Source organism: Cuculus canorus, chromosome 7 (genome assembly GCF_017976375.1).
Source record: "Cuculus canorus isolate bCucCan1 chromosome 7, bCucCan1.pri, whole genome shotgun sequence".
NCBI lineage: Eukaryota > Metazoa > Chordata > Aves > Cuculiformes > Cuculidae > Cuculus > Cuculus canorus.
Genome location: NC_071407.1, coordinates 9639530 through 9661655, shown reverse-complemented (window position 1 = coordinate 9661655; position 22126 = coordinate 9639530). Strand labels below are relative to the sequence as shown.

The following is a 22126-nucleotide window of genomic DNA, read 5'->3' as shown; positions in this document are numbered from 1 at the left end:
AAAGCAGAGAGTAGTTTATAGAGAACGTTCTTCGTTTTGTTTTAAAACATCTATTTTTAGATTCCAGTTGAACAAAAGCCTAGATTTTTCCTATAACTTTCAGTATAAAGTTTTAGTATTTGCCTGGCCTCGACAGCTGTAGTGGACTTCTTAAGTGGTTTAAAGTTATGCACTTCATGGAATTAAGTCTATGGTCACATATGAGTCACAAAAATGTTGCATTTCAAAGTCAGCAAAAGTTCATGAAAAGGTTTCATGACAGTTCTCAACTTTTAAACAGAGACACAGAAAGAGATGCAAACAGCAGTAATCGAGTTGTTTATCTGAGAAAAAAAAAAATGAGTCCAATAGCAGCCAATAACCAACCTCTCAATGCAAAGTCTTAACTATGCAGTGACATAGACAGATCTTCCTCCACTTGAAATGCCATATTGAGGACAGATATATACCGCTGTGTCCAGTACATGATGGACAGAATGGTTCTCAAGCTGTTGTATCACCCGTTAATGTTGGGGGCTAGCAGATGGGAAAATGGAAAAGGTCCTATTGTGGTGTATGTTCACACACTTGTCTTACACCTCAGCCCATTTTCTGACCTGAATGTTGGTCAGAGGGAGAGAATGTTGGTCAGAGGCAAATGGGCCTAAAAAGGGAGTAAGGACACGACTGATATGTACATAGATTTGTTGGAAATTTTCTGGCCATGCTTTTGCTAGGAAAAGTTTAACACATCAAACAAGATTTTTAGAGTGTTTTCTTGGATGCAGAAAATTATTTCCTCTTGAAGACAGACTAGGCTTGATAGCCTTTAGATTTTTGCGTACTCAGATTCAGACTGGGGATTTAAGCCCATCACAGATGATTTCTCTTACAAGTGGGCTATAAATTTTGTCTTTCTCCTGCTCTCTCATTTTTTTCTTTTGTTTCTTTTTCATGGAAAATATGAAAAGCTTCAGGTTCTTCCCATATAAATGAGAACGCCTCTTTAAATCTTAGATTTCTGTATTCAAGCAAAACAATGTCCTGCCAAGTACTAGCCCTAAACTAAAAGGAAACTTGGCATTTAAGATGTTCCAATTAAGTTCTTTTACTTTTCCTTTCCTGTCTGTGCCTTTGTATATTTATTTGAAATAGATATTCTTTCCAAATAGCATGTCTATATTTTTTGTGTAAATAATCCATTGAAAGATATCTTGTCAATGAAGTAATTCCTTCATCGTCGCAAGAATTTCATCCAAGAGATTAGGTGCTCCATCATACTACCACCAAAGTATTAACTGGGTGGGAAGAGAATCAAGCCACAAGACTTTTGCAGTAGAATGATATCTTGGGCACCAACTGTGTGGCTGTGTGTTCAAACTGCTTAATTTATTACAAGTATCTCCTGTTGCAAGGTCATGGATATACACACGTACGCTGAAGTGAGTCATATGTGTCCAGTTTATGCAATTTTTCATTTCAGTCATTTGAGGACTTTTTTTTCATAAATAAGAACTGAATCAGCACATTTCTTATGCTGGTGTATTTTGAACTTTATGAACTCAGAAATGAGTTTTATTACAATTCAAATTAATGTATTACTCCAATATTTTTTTTGCTAAATTATAAATGATAGGCCTATAGCTTTTTTTTTCCTACACAACATAGTATGACATGTTTTAGTTTAGATCACATTTTCACAGATGAGCTCTAAACCTATGGGATTTATAATGGAAATGAGGACAAATGCTTAACTACATTGGCACAAACTGTGCAACAACTGTAATGACACCTTCAGGTTTGGTGGAAGGTGACAGTTATCGTCTTTTTATCTTTTCTCCTTGGGCAAACGTACATCAACATAGAACTTGACATTTTTTTTCGGGAAGCAGTGGAGCTAGGGAAATATGTCATTGTTAATCACTTTCAGATTCTTATATGACATCATGATAGTCTTTAACAATATTACTTGCATGAGTAAAATTATTCTTGTGTAATTGCTAAAAACCTTGGTACAGATTTTTTTAATTTTGTTCACAATAGACACAAACAGAAAAGCATTTTATATAATGCTTGATAGAAGAAAGAAAACTACACTGTGGTTTCAAAATAGATACTGATGTATAATTTACGTTATTTGATTTAAAAAGCATTAAATGGAGGAATTCTTTCCTTGATGTAGGATTAAGGGAGCCAGGTTGAAGAGTTCTGTTTAAAAATAATGAAATAAATAAAATTCAGAAATGCCAAAAGTAATGACTTCTATTTTTGTGAATATTATAAATTGTCTGTACCTGTAGCATAGGGCATAAAGAACATCATAACACATTTAGAGGGGAAAGGGAAGAACTGATTTTCAGGTGCTGTAAGTCTGGCTCCTTTCCAAGACACTGCAGTAAATAAAAGAAAAAAGTTTTAAATGTTACATTATGCCAGCGCACTTTGAAAGATACATGTGTTATATCTTGTGTGCCTGTGATGTCCATAAAATATTTTTTGTCTTTTTCAAGTGATCCCTGTTAGAATTTTAGCAAATACTAGGTGTGTATGTGAGGGGACACGTATGTTTTCATAAATTCATGTGAGTCATTTCCAGGTTAAGTCCTCAAGTCTACTTAAATATAATTCCTTTATCTCTGCTGAAATGTGGCAGGAGTCTTTGGTGAAGTACTGCAATAAAAATGTACTGCAAATGCAGTAGCAAATATTGTAACAACTTAATTGCCTACATGCATTGGGTTTGGGGGAAGGAAATTTGTAGTTTGTGGTAGCTAAGTTTCTTATGCATGTTGGTGAACAAATTTGATTTTTAACTAATGGTAATTGAATAACTGAATTAAATGTAACTGTGGAATAAAACTTTTATATGGCACTTAAACAGCCAAATGCTCAACGGCGCTGCCACTAATACTTCTCAAGAAATCAGGAAATGCATCTGTACTTACATGCAAAAATGTCTGCGTACATTCAGGTAAAATTATATTTGAAAATTTCACAGATGCCTTTGACTGAGTGCTGGAAGAGGTACTGTGTGAGAGGGGCCGGCCGTGCCGCTGGTTTAGTCTCCTGATTCTGAGCTGCTTTTGTGGGCTGGAAGAACGACTGCTGTACATACTTCAGCACTGCGTCAGTTTGAGCAGATCATCCCTGGTCTACAGTGTTTTGCAGAACCTCTAGCACTGTGGCAGCAGCCTGGGGTGATCCATGGGAGGACAGTCAGCTAAAAGAGTGTGTACTGAGTATTGACTCGCACAGCTGGCTTCACCTGCCGGAGCCAGGATTGTATTTCAGACACCCATGTCCCACCGCGGCAGCCTCTCGCTGTGCGCACTGGCTGGCTGAGTCCTTCTGCTGGTAGTGCCGAGGTGGAAGACTGCTGGGTAGGAGAAAAGCCCCAGCCCCTTGGGGTAGACAGTCATGGTGGCACCCATGGGGCTGCCTCTTTGAGAGCCTCAGGTAGCGCCACACCTCAGCAAGCAGCCCGTCCTGGGTGGATGTGGCCAGGCACTGGTATCATAAACAAGTTTTCATAGCATTTGCATGATAACCTGCAGCGGTGTCTCTAGCATTAGCTAGATGATTGCATATGTTGGGTGTAGTAAATACTTTTATAGACCTGTAGAAAAGTTGGGGTTGGAAGGGACTTCTGAAGGCCATTTAGTCTGAAGCTCTTCTCACAGCAGTCCTCAGTATTCCATGTGGCGTTGCAGATGCCAAGGAAAGAGGCATTTGCCATCCCTGTTGATGGCTCTCTTGAGAACCTGTGTCCTGTTCTTAGCTGGAAAACACAGGAACCAGTTTCAGATGTTCCCTGAAGTACTACCGTATCTTTCATGGGTGCACAAGGCAGGAGTGTGATCAGCTCTTGGCATCACTCTTCAACCTGCACTTGCTTTGAAATCACAGAGCTGTGTTTTAAATCATATGTCAAAATGACAGGACAGAAGCCAGAAGTTCTGTATCATGATTTTAAGAGAATGAGTAATTGTAACAGATGGACTGTGACAAACCAAACCTATCATTGATTATTAGGAAAGGGAACAAGAAAAATTACTTAAAATGTGAAAAAGAAAGTCATATATGTTTTAAGGAAGAGAAATCCTGTAGGCCATTGAGAAAGTCTACTTGAAATTACTTTTGCTGTAATACACAAAACTCCAGTGTGTCAGTGTAGTTTTTTTTAGTTTTTCTTTGAGGAAATACTATGCTGATTTTGAAACGTGACCTTGAAAGAATAAATGCTTCCATTCTTCATTGTTTTGGTGTTCCAAGATCAAACTTGCTCCCTGGACTGGCAGCCCATCCCAGAGTCTGAAAGCTGATTTGGCTTTGTTTCCTTCTTGTCCACTATTGCTGATATTAAAGGCATAAGTATCCTGGTGATAAGTGTTTCAGGAATTACCTTTTTTTAGATTAGAACTTTGTATTCTCAGAGCTCAATTTCATAAGGACAAAGTGGGTGTATGTTCAAGAATAAGACTATTTTCTATGGCTGTCTGGTAGTAAATACTGTAAATTAAATATTCTGCATGTTGTACCTGAGCTTTAACAAACTTTTATTTCTAAATTTTGGCATATTACCATGCTGCATTGTAACTCTTAGTTTAACAGAATATTTAGTACTACATTTCAAAGATTTACAGCTGTAACAGTGCTGTATTGTCTTGTTTTCCAGCTTATTTAAGGACTATAAAGTATATGAATACCTCTTCCACAGTGATAGTGAAGAACTTGTGATAAGTAATGAGGTAAGTCATTTATATAGATGGAACTCATTATGCAGAGTTATTTAATGAATGCACCGTGGCATATGTTTTATATCGCTCAAAGCAACTTTGTGTCAACATTACTGCATTACTAACATGAACTGACTGATTAAAGAATACAAGTTAGATGTTTTGATCCTCATGTTCAAAATTTATTTTGGATTTCAAGAAAGTGTAAATGCATTGCTTGGTTAAGATGTTAGTTGTGTCAAATCAGGAATACTTTTGTGTATGTATTTATAAGTTGATGCATGTAATTTGAATTAGCAATGCATGAGCCTGAAACTATTTTAAAAACAGTAATCAAGATCAGAAAAGGTTGTGAACCAAGCCTAGTCTGACCATAGTCCTAATATTTATGTACAGAGTTTTGTTTCTACTGTAGCCACCAACAGTCAATTATACTGACTGTAAAGAAACAAGCTAGCTAGAAATTCAGCATTTTGAAAGCATTCAGTTAATGATTGTGAATTGGTTTGACTATAAACTTTGTCATGGATTCTAACTTATATGTGAAAAAATATATAGGAAAATGCATTGGTGCAGGATGTGGCGTTTAATCAAATGGACAGATTCAATTAATCAAATAAACCGGACTGTGAGTTTTGCGGATATATGTTACAATACATTCAAATGGATTTACATTTATATTTTCTATTAGGAGGCAACTGGTTGCTCAGACAGGCACAGTAGTGGATTTTTGGGTTTTTTGGTACCACTTATATTTTAGCTTATCATCATGCAGTGAAGTCAAAGTTAACGCACTGTAAAATTTTCTTTACTCTTTAAGCTGATGTTTTCACTCTGTAAATGATGTGCGATAATTTCTTCCCGTGTTGCTTCTGAACAGCCATATTAGAAAAAAATAAGGACTTTTCTTGACATGCAAATGTTTGGAAATTATTCTTATAATTTGCAAAGTGGGTTAAAATTCCACCTATGATGAAATCAGTGAGAAAATTGTCATTACATAAGTAGAACACAACTTAGGCGTTACTGTGTTAGGGTTGTTTTTTATATTAGCTACTCAGATCAATGATTGGCTAGTGCTTTCTAATTGGTAAAATTATTTCTAATGTGGCTTTGATTACATAATTCCTTATGTAAATATTCGTAATGTATCTTACCAGTTGTAGAGTAGCTTAAAAGAAATGCCTTTGTGTTTTTTTAAAACTTAGTTCTGGATGGCTGAGATCAGTGCACGCTGTCCCAGCCACGGAAGAGGGGTTGCTTTGTGTAGTCTGTTTGCTGAGGAATGCCACCTCTGCTGAAGGTGCCACCTCCACTAGGGAATAGCAGAAATGTGTGTCTATGAATTGCTTTGGTGATGGTCCATCAAAGGAACAAGTGCAATCTACAGTCATATCTGTTATAAAAACCTTCGTGACAATTTTTAGTCATAACTCTTTTATGGCTCGCTCTTACCTATGCACCAGTTCAGTTTAATCCATCTGTTTTGTAATCTGAGTTCCATGGCAGTCTTTAATTTGTCCAGCCACAATGCAATGCCCAAGAAAATCAATGCTTATATACCCGTAGAGTTTATTTTGATAGGGTGATGCATTGTTCTCCAGTAACAGTTTAAGGCATTGTGGCTACGCATACAAATTTATGCCAGTTTTTGCACTTGGTTTATGTGTTAAAATGTGAAGAGTGGTGAACCCAGAATAGACTCCAAGTTCTTTTACTACAACTTATATTTAGAAATGGTTAACCATAAGGGAGAGTATTACCTTCCATGTTTGCAGTCCCTGAGAAGAAGAAGCTTAAACCCTGACAAGTTAGTGGAGCTGATGTGGTTTGGTGTGTATGGCTGTGCAGGAGCTTATCTGCAGTGCATCTGCTCAGGGGACAGGAGGGAGCAGCAGATCAACTGGGAAAGCTGCGTGCTAAAAGCGGATGACAGAACTGTGCTGAAAGGCTGGCTGCTGTCTTGCTATGTAGATCAGTTTGTTACCAAAAGCCAAAAAGCCCATGTAGACACACTGTAGCCCACAGCTGGATATGATCCTTACTCTAACTGAACACTGCTGATGTCTGAAAAGTTTTCTTTTAGCTTGGGGGACTGTAAATAGCAATGGCCAAATTTGCCCAAATAACAAGAACCATGGTGTTCCAAGAGCTTAATTACAATATTTTCTCCTTTTGCAAATAGAGACTTTGAGACAAGTCAGTGATATTAGTTGCCTCATATGAAGTGGCTTGCTTTGTCTGAAATGGCTTGTGTTAGTAAATCCCCGCTCCATGGGTGCCAGAAGTCCTACCTGCTGAATAAAAGTCCAGTAAGCTAGGACAAGACCTGCTCCTTTAAAAGAGATGCAGCTACCACAAATAAAAGCAGTACTTAGTGTTGTAATGGATATCCTTTTAGAGAAACCGCAGTATGTGTTTTCCAGAGAAATCTTGTAGCAATTGATAGTAAACTTGCTGGATTTTATTTTTTCTCTAGCACAGGCAATTATACAGGGCTCTCAATCAGGTTTCCTTTTTGATCTTTCGCTGCAGTTATTTCCAAATGACCCTGTCATTTCCTGTGTAGAATAAAATCAGACAAGAAAAGGGAAATGACTCAAAACTCAGTTAAATTATGCATACAATAACTGTGGCCATGCCACTTAACAAAATTTAGCTTATTTAAAGGTGGCACATAATTGCTGGAACTTCACAGTCTGATTGTTATTCTACAATTGATGCAACTAGCATAATGGAACCACCTTTGTAACATAACAGAGAGTATTAAAGTCTTAAAAAAAACCCCAACAAATGCCTGGCTAATTTAAATGTATTTTTATGTTGGCTAAAGCCTTTAAACCAAACTGCCTGAGGTGATCATATTGCATGAATACCAGTTAGAAAACATGACGGCACAAGGAATTACTGAGAAGTGTTAAGATTGCCAAGTAAATTCGTTGGAGTTTTTTTTCTGTTACTATTATGAGCAGTTCCCCACATTTAGAATGATTGCAGAAGCAGCAGTGCTTTAGCTGTTCTATGGCTGGGATCCAAATAAAATGCATGTAGTGCTAACGTTCCAAAGTTCTTCAGGAATATTGTTGTTAAAAATACTGTTTTTTCCTTTTTCCCATTCTGGAGGTTTTCCTCTCTAGCTGTGATTTAGTACACCTATATTAGCCTTCAATTTCAAAGAAATTCAAAGCAAAAGGAGTACAGACTAAATCTTGATGTGCAGGGATTCAATGGAGCAATTCCTATTAACACATGTCAGATCTTATAACAAAGGTTTAAATTGTTAATACATGAATTGTGAAGTAGTTCTTATTCTTTTCTATTTCTATGTTCAGTTAATTTATTTTGCTTTGATAGGATGATATATTACAGTACATCTTGTATTTTTTTCCTCACATTTACAAATTGTACCTTATACTGCAGTTCATGTTTTTGCTGCTCTCTGTTGTGTATTTTTGGATGGAATGAGGCTAAGGTCTTTTGGGATTATGTCTGCTTTGAAACATTTCCTAATAAAAATAATGTGGTTGGTAAATCTAGTTTTATTCCTAGTTGCTTTAGCCAGCCTGATGGAGTAATCTGCTATTTTATAGCCCAGATGACTAGCTAAGTTTGACTTCTTGAAATAGTAGTATACAATGTAATTTTCTTTAGAGATGTCATAGTGGGTCAGGTTGCAATAAAAATATCGAAGATTAAGTTTAATGGCAGTGCAGATTCAGTATTATAGCAGTCACTAGATATCATCCTCTGTACTTAGAGTTCCAAAACAGTTTCCATTAATGCCTTCTTTCCATGTATTCCTTACTTGCTGAAACATTAAGCTTTCGGACTATGTCTGGTCTTTATCCAATTGTGGGTTAGGTTTTTTTTAAAGTTTGAACAAAATCCCTTCTGTGTTTAAATTTAAGGGGGTGAGTACGAAGAATATACTATTTGAAAGCTTAGAAAGCTTTTTTCTGATGGCGAAAGACCAGAAGTCTGGGACTTGATTTTGATATGTAATCCTCATTAGGTGTGCATATTTAGATTGGTTAATCAATCATTGTTTAAACAAATTTGCTCAATGATTTCCTAAGATCTGCATTTTAAAGACGTACAAAATCAGAACATTTCCATAGCATATCAGTTCACACTGGAGAGATTCATTCCCCAGCTAATGGAGTGTGTGCTTTTCAAAGCTTGAAGGTTTCAAATATTTGTAATGCTTAAAACCCACTACAGTTGATTTTCTGTAGCTTTGTTTTTGTAAATATCACCATGGCAAAGACATCAAGACTACTTTGAAGGAAATAAGAGCATAGGACTAGAAGGGATCTCTTCAGTTGTCAGCTCCAGTGCCACTTTCTCACTGGAAAAAAAAACCATAATCCTCTTCAGAAACTTGTCAAACTCTAGCTTATAACGGTAACTTTTCTGTCTTTGCTATTCCAGCTAGAAAGCTGCCCTGGTGCCTGGTTTCTGTAATAGTTATAAAACTTCTAATTTCCAGTCTAAATGTACTCATGACAAGCTTACGTGCATTTGTCCTTGTGCCAATTTATGCCAGTATTGACCTTTAGTTCTTATTCCATCCCCAATGTTTATTTTTCTAGTGTATAAAGAGACAGCAATCTTATTGTCAGCCTTCATTTAGCTAAACTAGAAAAGCCAGCCTTCTCTAATCTTTGCTTTTAAGGTAGGCTTTTGATATGAGTGTTCTTACATACGTACCAGCCTCAAGTCATCCTGTTGGCTTTTTCTATAATTGTTCCATTTAAAATCAGTTTTGTTTGAACATAAGCGACCAAACTGCACATAATATTGGTGCTGAGATAAAAGGAAGGCCTTGTACATATCAATAGTGCTTTCTTGTTCTCTGCTGGGAATACCCTACATGATAGGTGCTGGAATCAGTTGCATATTTTATACCTGTATTATGTGGCTGTCTTGTCATAGGTCTGCTATTCTGGTTCTCCTTTATTACTGTATTTTCCAACTGCGGTACTCCCAGTGCACAGTAGGTTTAAAAAAAAAAAAATGTCCTTACAATGTCACCTCACAATTTGTCATTGAATACAAGAAGAGAACATGCTTCTAGCTCATTCAGTCCCATCTGTATGATATTCCCTCCCTCTCAGGAGCTGGTCATGTCTCTCACATTTCTTTTGTCTAGAGAACTGGCTACCTTATTAAATAAACTCTGAAATTAGTCTGGCACTGCGTATCTTTAATAACTGATGTTGTGTTATATCCTGTTTTTCTTTAATTTTCATGTCCTTATTCATTTTTTTCATTCAAAACATGTTCCTTTTGCTTTTGCTTTTTCTACTACGAAGATCAAAACTACAGCTTCAGGAGTAGGTTCATTATTTTATGATTATGAATGTTTATAACTAGAAAACTGGTACTTGGTCGTTTGATGTCTGAAGGGAAATTTTTGATGTCTGTTACAGAAGTGTGTAATACCAAGACTGGATTACTGAAGTAAACAGCTGGAGAGCCACTGGGTTTTGTGACAGAAATCACTGATACTCAGTCCTTTGATCTTGAAGTGTGCTATGGCTATAACCAGAGAGATCTTGAAGGACTTGTGATTAGTCTGAATGAAAAGCACAGTCTGTTGTATGCATGAAATATTTTAAGTGGATCTTGCACAGTAGAAATACGTTTTTCAAACAATGTATTTGGTATACTCAGTTGGCAGTAGTGGAAACATTCTGACCTTTAACAGTTATGCTTCCATGTAGGTCACACGCTGATGGTCTTCTATAGCTTTTTTAACATTCTTGACTTTTTGTAGCTGAACTTTGCTGCCCTGGAACTTCGGAGAGTTAGTGAGTTTCATAAGCCAGTGCTGAGTACTTTTGCAAATCTTCCTTTAGAGAATTATTAACAAAATATTTCTAAAATTATTTTCTTAGGAGACAGCAATTATGAAACAAACCTGCTTTCTAATTCACTAATGCAAGTGAAGTCAGAAAAGTAAAACTTTGGGCAGGAAAAATGCTGAATAGCTGACATAGGCTGTGCCTTCAGTATGCAGAGCGCTGTGGTTCTGACCCAGCCAGCCAGCGTTTAAACAAGCGCCTCTTTTTAAGCACTTGGGAACTGTAATTTCAATGGATCTATTCATATACACAGAGTTAATCTGAGAAGTGACTGGGGTCACATTGCTCAGCACCCTGGAGGATGAAAAGCTAAAGACACTAGAGCAAAAAAAAATTTGAAGCTCATCATAACTTTTTATAGCAGTTGTATAAGAAAGCATCACTTTTTTTGACTGTGATGTTAAATAAGAGAAAGGGGGAAAAAACTGAATTGTTGGCAGTAAAACATTTCTGGAACTGCACAGGAATTAATATATACACAGATGTACTCTCTGAGTTTTTAAATTATTTATTTAGAAAGTGGCTTGGTTTCTGTATGTGTGTGTGTGTGTGTGTAAACATACATCCATCTGATAACAGCAGCAATGGCTCATTCATTTGCTGGAATGCAAGTCAACTAGGAACTGTAGGCTTTAAGGGTATATTAATGGCAGCATGTTTCTGCTACTCATCAGAACGTGGTTACGATCCAAATGACTGAGTGCTCTATCAGAAGACTATAGTACACATTTAAAAATATTTATCAATCAATATGTAGATTTTATATGGAAGACAATGAGATTGGCAGAAATGTATTGACTTGGCAAAATTTTAAAGTGGTTAAGTACCTGAAGATAGACTATTAGGATATGAATTTTGTTTTACATTTCTAGTATTCTTGAATAGCTTACTCTGTTGATGCTCTTTGGGATTGCTTGTTTTACTTGACCAGCACAAAACAAAATAATTGGAGCTGAGTAAACATCAGTAATTTTTTTCTCATAGAGATTTTTGCAGTTTGACTTAATTCTGATTTAAAACAAAAAATAAACACTTATAACAAAATTGCTATACTTGCATGTTTCTGTTTAAACTCCCTCACTCCAAAGCAGATCTGTTGAAGGCTGTTTCAGAGCCTGTGCTTCATCCTAGTGCCATACAGCACAGCTGGCTCCGCTGCAGTGAGCTCCATATGATTCTGGGATCTGCAGTGTGCCCTCAGCTGTCCATAAGGCACATTGTTGGTGAACCAGGAATCTAGAAAGCAGGTTTCTAGGTCAGCCAACATGGCAAAATGTGTCAAAAGAGCTTTGTAAGTGAGCTGGTGAGAACCAGCTACACTCCTGCTTGCATGGTGGTGGAGGGTAATTCGCAAACTCCATCCTAATTTTTTAGATAATTCAAAGAATAATGTTGATAAGGAATCTACCGGGGGGGGGGGGGGGGGGGGGGGAAAGGAACACATTTTATTTGAATTATCTGCATTATGTCTGCTGCAGAACAATATTATTTTTTTCTAAACTCTTGCACGTATCAGAGCATGTATCAGAGAGCTTTTCAGGAAAGTACTGTGTTTCATTTATATTTCACTGGGTCAAATATAGCTCCCATCCCCACTATTTTTTTAATTGTTTGCCAGCAGGTACCATTTGAGTCCTTGCTGGTCCAGTGTGACTTACTGGAGACTGATTTGCCAGAGCAATTGCCCTATTTCCAAGATTTTCGGCATTGTGTTTGTTAATGAGCAGGCAGAGATCCATGAACTATTTTTGTATCCCCTACCTTTATCTGCAGGTTTTCATCATCTTGAAGATTAAATTGTATTCGTAAAAGTATCTGTGGAATGGACGAGTGATGTGATATTTCATGGGAATGTATCCCCATGGGTGAATATTTATGTATCAAATTCATACATCTTGTGACCTTATGTTATGAATAATGTGTTCACCTTATTCATATAAGTAAACAGCATAGAATTTCTTTACTGTGATGATTTGTAATCAATACACATTTTTCTAAATTTCTCTCCTTTTAGTTGGTGTTACAAGAACAAATTTATTCAAAGTTTAAATAAGACGGCTTTTGCAAGCTCTTATAGTCCCTTTTTAAAGCGCACCAGAAAATTTGTATGTTTTCTAATTTTGCCTTGAATTTTACAACTTGTCATAAGATACAACATAAAGTATTTTTACTGAACATTGAACGTGATGTATTTGAATATTTAATTCATAAAAAGTTTTCCTATAAATATGCTAAGCTCAGCGAAATGTGGCATTACTAATTAGAAAGCTGAGTTTTATAGGATGTCTGGTTGGTATGTGAGGTAACTTATATTGCTACTTAGGCTTATGTTTAATAAACCTTAGCTAGGAAAATTGTTTAAATTTCAAAGAAAAGATAATAAATAAAATGAGGGCATAGAATATTAATGTGAACTGTGCCTTTATTTTTTTAAAGCATTCAAAGTTAAATAGTGGTGGTCTGTTAACAATCTAGGGCAATTTGGCAAGTCTTTAAACTTACTCAATAATCAAAACATAAAAGAACAATGGAAACTTCTTACAATAAAAGAAAAAAAGAGTTGAGTACAGAAACCAAACAAATTATTCTCTGCTTTTTCTTAGTAAGAAGGTGAACTTTATAGGAAGGGCAGCAAGCTCTGAGTTAGGGTTGCCTTTTCCTGTCTTTGTTATAAATTACATCTGTCTGTGAAGAATCCTCTCCAGTTACTCCATGGCTCACAGTTACAGGGGAGGTGCGTGTGTCTATCTGGAATGGAGCAGAGAAAGACAGATTTGGGGGCGAGTTTTCTTTTAATTTTACTGAGTTTTTTTATTTTTTTTCACATAGGAAATGCCAATTCTTCACATTGATTTGCGTTGCTTACTAAATATACAGATGGATAAAATTCCTAAGATCACAGCTATGTAAATAGAATATTAACAAAGCATCTGTTTTCTTCAGCATTTGTATTATTTGTTCTATGGAGCTTGCTAGACTTTTGGAAGACACGAACACCATTTAGGTTCAGTGTAATCGTTCAGTATAATCTTTCAAAATGTTTTTATTAGGGTTTAAATGGGCAAATTTAGCTAAGGTATGGACTTTATCCAAAGCTTAATGCTTGATTCCTTCATGAGAGTCAGAATACACTGCAACAGTATTATGAGGCACCAGAAATATGGGAAGAAGCTGCCAAATGGTGCTGGAAATAGAGCCATATACTTGGGCTTCGCATGTTCTCTTCACGTCCTCATTTCCCTGTACCTAGTGAGCACCTACCTCCTTCCATCCCCTTCTTCAGTGTGGACTGACTGCCAGCTTCCACCAGCTCCAGCCTGCCAAGTTACAGCCTCGCTTGTTCTTCTGTTTTGAGAAATAGGTTCTGTAGCTTTCATCAGCCTTAACTAACCTGTGTTTTGTGAGACTCCCTCAAATCCACTGCGTTGCTTATAGAAGCTGAGACTTCATTAGGTATTTCCAGCTATTGCACTCAGAAAGACAATATTGACTTGTGGACTACACTGTATCTCCTCAAGGTGGTCTTGAAGAGATGACAGATGGAGTCTTTTAGAGTGATTCATGATTAAGACTATTATCTGAAGTGTTTTATGGTTTGGCCTAATGCCTTTTTGAAAATTTTGTAGTGAAGTCATCCTGAGTCTCCTCTGGACCAGCTTAGAATAGCTGAGGAGGAATACTTAAATTGTTTATACCTAATGTTTGCTTTTTCTTACTTATAAGTCTGGGCAGAATCTTTGGCTGACCTTAAGATGCTATGGTGGTGAGTATTTGAATGAACTTTATTTGCCCCTTTTTTTTTTGCCAGACTGATTTCACCCTCAAATTTTCTCTTTGTCTCAGATTGCAAAGGCTATGATAGAGCCCGTGTAGATTCTGCAGAATTACGCTGCAGATGGTGCTGTGTCCAGGATAAAACTCAAACATGGATGTTTCCAGCTGAAATATATTAACATTGTGCTCTCCGCTTTTTATGATGAGTGATCCTTCTGATCTTTTTGCTTGGTTCTACAAGATTCCAATAATATTGTAAAAATGAATTGCAGAAAATATTGTTACTGGTCTCACAGCGCAGAATATTTTGCATTAATTATGTCCTAGTACAAGTATTACTCTATTTTCTTAGTGTTAGAAGTCATGTGCTTGGTAAAAGTTTTGTGGTCTCTTTGTTCTATTCAAATAATGCTACACAAGTAACAATATCTTCTGCGCAGTTGCTCTGTAGTTTATTTTGACTGTGCATATCAAATTTGGCTTATGAATACAGTCTGAGGAAATTGCATAGATTCTAAGTGATAAAGATGACTGTTGCATGCTTCATTTATAGCAAAGCCATCCAAATATGGTCTCAGATTTGTGAAAACATCCTGTGCTTGAGAAATCCTGAATTTTGGATTGATCAAGGCTGTGGGCAAGTTTCAGGCACTAACAGGCTGGAATTCAGGTCTGTCTGTAGATTAACCAAACATTGTGTCTTATAAATAGATTTACAATACATTGCAACCATTGACAATGTGTGTGGCATTCTAATAATGCAGAGCAGTGATAGAGATGCTTCTTAGAGCTTATTCTACTCAATATCTGCCTAACAGTCTCTCAGAGTTTTTCTTAGCATTCATTTTGTATTTATGACACTCGTTCATCATTTTCATCTGTCTGTTATAGAGTTAGGACTGTTAATGATTTTCTTTTCTTCTAAGGAAAATACTTTGCCAGCTTTTCGTAATCTTCAAAATTAGGATGTAGCTGAAGATTTACATATGGGGAAATGTTAAATTACCTCTTAAAAGGTAATTACCTATTTAAAGCTTTTACCCTCACTTAGGGTTGTTGCAGGACACTACTATCAATTTTTAGCATTACTGTTGTCCCTGCAGGCATAGATTAAAAGAAAGTGAGGGCTGAAGGCTATGTTGCTGATTTTTTTTTCCTTTTTGTCTTTATTCTTTTTTTGAAGTCCTACCAGTGGTGCATTGTGGTGCCCTCCCCTGGGATTTCTAAAGACATCATTACATTTCTGTCCATTTTGCAAATGACCCCTTGAGTCTATTGATAGGTACATGGAAGCTGGTATGTAACTCAGTAGTGAACCATTCACCTCCGTTTAATAACCACCTTTCATCCAAGAAATCAAGAAATAGTCAGGATGGAAGTAAGGAGCCAAACACTACTCATTTTGCCATTACAGAGATTTTATCTTTTGTCCCTCCCTCCTTGCTGCACTTGCAAATATAGCTCTCTGAATTGCTGAATATAAAAATTATATCCTTCTCTTTGCAACCCTGGCACCACAAAACACAATAGAAGTTAAAGACAGGATTTCAGTCTTATCTCTGTGTTTCCTAACAACTGCTGGTTTGACTTCAGTTCCTACTCTTGTTATTCATACCAGTTTTATTGCAGTGTATTTAATTGTCTTTCTTTGTTCTGGCGAACACTCAGTTAAATGGGTAAATAATAATAGAAAGAGTGTACATAATGAAATTACCAGAAGTAATTGGTCGATCCAAGCATTACTGGAAGTTTGCAATGAGTGGAGAGAACAGGGTTTTGCTATCAGAGTCATAAAGGCCAAGCCTGTAAAACTGACAACGCAAACACATTGCTACATTGGCACATTTTTTTTGTGAATTTAAATTACAAATTATTGTGTATAAGCAGAATCAGAGCAACTGAAAAATCATACAGTATGCATAGACTTTATTAATTTTGGATACAAATGACAGACATTAGACAAGCTTAGAAGCCTGACAGACTAGGAGAATCTTGATATTTGACAAGTGCAAGATAAAACGAGAACTTGTCTTGTGGATTATTTTTTGTTCTTTCATAGTAATGGGAACATTACACAAGCTAATAAGCAGCAAACCATGTGCATTAGAATAAAATGTAGAAGTCTGCAGTAAAGGAGATTATTTAGGAAACAGGATAGTTTAAAGACTGCGTATTAAGTGGCCAAAAGGACATGGTATATTAGAAAGGGGACCGTGGGTTGTTCTGGGATGTGGGAATTCCACCCTAATTTTTTTCAGTGCTTGATTGCCGTTTTAATGCTTTGCAGACTATAACATGAATTGTTCTTGTTCCACTTTGTAGTGAATAAATAAAATTAAAAAGATAGCCTGCTTTCTTCCTTAGCACTTACCTGTTACCATACTACACATTTTAAAAGCAAAGTTAATTGCTTAATCAGATAGGTGTCTGTAATCCAACCTATAGAGAGAAATAGAATTTGGTTTTTTTTCTTTTTATTTTCTCTTTTCTCTTTCTGCCGAACCAACTGTGGAAGAATGGATGAAGAGTAAAGAAAAGGTAGCATAACTATTAAAACAACAAACCCCATTCTGTGGAATTCAGTTGCATGAAAGGTCAGTTTTATAGATTTTTTTGCCACTTACGGGATTCTGTGTGTCAAGTCCAGTAAGATCAGCATGGCAGGGGGAATAAATAAAGGTTCTTATTAAGAGTACACAAGGCTCGCCCAATGCTACAATAAACAGTAGTGGTGCAGAGGGGAATTGCAGCTTCATTTTTACCTGGGAGGGAAGCTTGACTCTCTTAAATAGTTCCTTGTTAAACCCCAGTTTACTTGGGCTGCATAAAAACTACAATGTGATGCTAATGTTCTATTGAATTCACCTTCAGGGAACAGTAATTTCTACTCATCAATGACATCTTGAATTTGAAACTTAAAGAAATTGTTGAGATGGAGACTTTTGGACAAATTTGTCATGGAATAACCCATGAGAAAACATAACATCTGTGCTACTTTTACTGCTGTCAGGTATAAATTTTGAGTGTGCAGTTAGGATTTACAATCCAATTCAGGTATCCTTATTCCATGGTACCCCAAGTAATTTCAGGGTATCTACTAGGACTGTATCTAAAATAGACACTACACTACCACGGCGTGTAGTGGTAGCAGAATTGGGCCTCAAACTGAAAACTGTTAAATTAAAAAATATTCTAGCAAAAATGCAAACATCCCATATTAATAGTTGTATAAAATACTTCCATAGCTTTGCATTATGTGTGGAGGTGTAAGTAAAGGAGAAAGTGCTGTATTAGTTCATCTTGTGGATCATTCCCATCTAAGACTTCATATTCAAAACATTTTAACTGATTTTAGTTTGTATTTTCTGTGGTAAATTAAGGAGCCTAGTTAGTTTTCATCATTAAGAGAAGGTTGCTGCAGTATTTCTGCAATAGAACAGGAATTATATTTGTTAATACACTTTGGGAGCATTTAAATTCTAATCACACAGACGAAAGGAAATTTCAAGTAATGGCAAGTAAATTTAAATTACACAACAGTAAAGACTTTCATACCTTTGAAAATATTTCAGCACTGGCTTTTTTTCACTTGCTTTGATTATCCATGATCACAGCAGCAGAATTCTATTGCTGTTGCCATAATTTCTAAAGCATAACTGTGCTAACATGAAATATGTATATATAGGTACATTTGCCAACTTGCTTTAATTTTTTCATTCACTTCCCACCTCATGTACTGGGAGGGGCTGCTGATCAGTACACTGGCTGAAGGGAAATGCAGGATTGTCATAGGAAAAGAAATGGAGATAAGCAGGCAACATTTGCAGCAAAAGTAAGCTTTTTCACTGTGATTTCAGAGTGAAGAAAATTATGTTACTGTCTCTTAGACCTCTGGGATCCCTCAGTACATTAGCCAGCATTTGTTGGCCATGCACTTCAAGTGTCTCACAAGCACCGTGCAAGAGAGCATTCATGTGCTCCATAAACTTTCTCGCTTTGCACCCGTTGAACATCATGTCTTGGCTCCTCTTGCAAGCTGGGTCTTGGCTAAGATTGACAAAAGCAATATAAGACATACAGTGACTATGTAAGGGAAGAGGATTCTGCCCAAAGGGGCATTTTCCTGCCCTTCTACAGCTGGATGCCTTCTTGCCATGAGACTTCCTAGCTCTTCAGCAGCACCTCCTTATTATAAAAATTAGAAGGAAGAACTAAGCACCTCTGTGACCAAAAATAGAATTCCCCATTTTTTTAAATTTATGTTTAGACCCCTACTCCTTAGTCATATGCACAGCAGGAGAAAGGGGATGTGTTTTAACAACTGGTCAGGTATTAACCAATGCAAATTTTTAGCTAGAAATCATGCTATCAGTTGGAAGTAAACAGTAAGGGCGCATATATTTTCAATAAATTTTGAGTTATGCTATTCTTTTAATTACATTAATCAGGCAGGCTCCAACACTGCAAGCCTTAGGGCTTGAAGTGCAATTTCAATGTTTTGTAATAAATTTGCAGAACTTTAGAAAAAGATGAAATAGCTTAATATTAAACATTTGCTTGATTTAAACTCTACTAACCCATACACTTTATAATTCATATTTTTTCAGTGCAGTGTACTGCCACAGCAGAACGGTCATAATAGTAACTGTGAGTAAGCATTCCTTTTGCACACAGTTTTTGCGTATAAACTAGATGGATAAAGGGGCCTGGAGTATCAAGGGAATGCTAAAGATCTGCAGAGCCTTTAACTTCAAGGTCATTGGTTCTAGCCCACGTCATTACAGACAAAAAGTTAAAATCAGACCGCTGCTTCATAATATATCATGAAATGAGTTAGTGGTGTGAGTGGAGACAAGGAAAGGATAAGACTAACGTGCAGGTCCAAAAAAGAGGAAGAATCAGGAGATATCAATTTACCAGGCTTCTGTGTTTACCCTGTGTGCAGTCCTAAGGGCTGTGTTCATACTTCAGTCTGGAAAGGCTGGAAAGGTTGTAGCTGCCCTGCTTAGTCTCATTTGATGTCATAAGCTTAATGGAGTTGATTTGCATAAATACTAAATTGGAAAGGATCCCAGGAAAATTCAGGTAGAAGATGGCTGATGATGAAGTAACCTGGTTTGACGCTGCTAGGGCACTGCACAATGAGCTCTTTGAAAGAAATGCAAAACTGATATTCTCACCACTCATTACTACCTCAAGCATATAAATCACAAGCAGAAAACTGTTGGCCATCGTGTCCTCATGACTGGCTTCCAAGTGAGTAATTACAGCCTGCCAATGTTGATTCTCCACTGAACTTAATCGAATGAGGTACTTTCTTGTTTGATCAGTGGTGCGGTGTTATTGTTGTTTTAAGCTTTTTTAAAGAAGTTGCTTTTCAGTGATGTGATCCCTTTATGTGAGACCTCTAAGAAGATTAGATGTGTTTACAGAAGGAGTTTGTGCGACATGGCAGTGATTTTTATTAGCCAGTTCATATTTAGTAGTCAAAATGAAGTAAATTGCTCTGCCTTCTGTTATAAGAAGTGCATTATTTTTCCTTTTTGTTCTGTGAACCACTGAGATTTTAACCGGTACTGTTCCACAGCTGTCTTTCCTCTTCCTTTGGTCTTGTTGTTGCCATTGTTCGTTTTTAAATCCGGGCTGAGGCTGGACCCAGGATGCCTTTGCTCAGTGTACATGGGTTTTAGTGAAATAATTTATTTCAACCATTAGAAAAGAGCCCTATGACTCCTCCTTTCCCTAGTAGATTTAATTATGAACACCTACAAAAGTGAAAAAAATAGCTTCACATAAGTAGTTACTTTATTAATAAGCTCTCTTAAAACATTTTACGAGTCAGAAGGGAAATAAGGTGAGAAAGACCAGAGAAGGAGAAACTCAGCCTTCTAGACAAGGGGAGATAAAAAGGAGTTTGTGGATGAAAAATAGAGATACCCAACTCCGACTTGATTTGGTCTGGTTTGCCCTCTAGCCCTTCTTACTTGTATGCGTAGTTTTTATAGCTTTGGAAGAAGTTTTAGTCACAGGTTTTTTATGGGTTTAATATGTGTATGCACTGAAAATATTTAGTCATATTTTCTATTTTAATGTGGTATTTTCCTTTTATTCTCAACACTTGTCTGGAGCAGAAAGCATTATTTTAAGAATTCTTACCCGTCTGAGCCATTGAATTAATCTAATGTAGCAGTTGTTAATTTATAGGTGGCTTTACTTAACTGTGATGAGGAAATGGAAGATTTTGTAATAGGATTTTATGAACTAAGTTGTAGTTTCCTTATATATAAGTCCGTGATGCTCAGTGAAAGGATCTCTGGAACTTTCCTGAATTTTTCATTCAGTATCCTTAGCCCTTGTTTGTTTTTTATGAGGAAAGTATGGTTCCAAGTAGTTCACTGAAGAGGCCAGATGTCGTTTTGAGTTAATATGACAAAAGCTTCTTTATAAAAATATATTACAGCCTCTAGGTAGTCACACATTGCAAGAATATTATTTCTCTTCATAAAAGATTCCATCTAAATTCAATCCATAACTTTTTTTTTTGGCACAGTTGGTTGAAAAAGTAATCAGGGTTGAATAAAAGGAAAGAATCAGAGGTCAAAAATTAGGTATTTTAGCAGTATTCTGGGGGGGAAATATGCATAATGTATGTCAGTGCTCTTCTTGAAAGAAAATCTGGTAATTAATCCCTCACTTTGCACTTTGGTTTTTTCACTTCCAAATTTGAATACAAAACTTTTTTTTCACATCAAAATTGATTAGGTTATAAAATTGTTTTCATCTCTGTAAGAAAATGACACGGACTTGAAGTAATATAAAAAAAAATAGTTCTTCAATCACAAGTTACAGCAACCTGCAATGTTTGGTTGGAGGATTTTTAGGGTTTAAAAGAAAAAAAATGGTCGAACAGAAGTTTTACATTTCAAAATATTAGTGCATCAGCTTTATTGGAAAAAGCTGAAATTGTTCAAATTACCTCAGTAAAACAATTTGGACTACGATTCCCGGAATGCTCATGAAGCTGACATGTCTACATGTTCTTAAAAAGTCATAATCCATCATTCTGATGCTAGATCGATGGATTATGACTTTCTGATGTCAGATCTGTGAATTAAGGCTTTTTTGAGTACAGCCTGCTATCCAATTATTGCCCCTATTCATATATTATAAATCATTATTCCTTCACCAGGTAGTCAGCAGTTTCTATTTCCTAACATTTCAGAGCCTTCTTTTTTTAGCCATTGTGGTGCTTCCATCGAGCAATCAAAACCGAAGAGTGCTGACCTGAAAAATAAAGTTTCTATCACAGTGAATTGTTGAGGGAACAACATTAATTTCTAATTCTTGTAGTTTCTGATGAAATAGAGGGAATTAGATTAGATTGAAAGAAATCTAATCCCCTTCTTGCACAAACAAGTGATATAATAAATTAGCAGAAAAGTTGTTGGCTCGTATTGACTTCATTTTGAAGTGCTCATGCCTGAGTTTCTAAAAAATGATGCTTCCTACTGATAAGTTGATTATTTTTTTTACATGAAGACAGATCGGGTTCTGATTTAAAGGTGAAATTTGCCAGTGTGCTACCTTAAGTGATTGTGTCTATTAGGTGCTGTTAAACTGAAGTTCTTTTGAATAAATTATTTATGGAGTAATAACCTTACTTCTAATGCAATGGAGTATATGATAGAAGTAGAAAATACTTTGCTCTAACCAATTTCAGTGTATCAAATCAAAAGCATCTTAAGCAACTTTATTAAAAGATATTCAGAA

At 36.4% G+C, this 22126-nt stretch overlaps 1 protein-coding gene across 17 annotated transcripts in view; it reads left to right on the top strand.

Annotated features, from left to right (window-relative positions):
- Window positions 1–22126, top strand: part of CABCOCO1 (ciliary associated calcium binding coiled-coil 1) — a 319312-nt gene that overhangs the window by 255406 nt on the left and 41780 nt on the right. For all 17 annotated transcript variants that reach the window (XR_008450697.1, XR_008450701.1, XR_008450700.1 and 14 more), the window contains one exon: window positions 4655–4727. Coding sequence is in view for 4 of the 17 variants with exons in the window: in XM_054071703.1 (XP_053927678.1) it covers window positions 4655–4727 (73 nt within the window). In the remaining 13 variants the exon portion in view is untranslated. The remainder of the gene's footprint in view (window positions 1–4654; window positions 4728–22126) is intronic.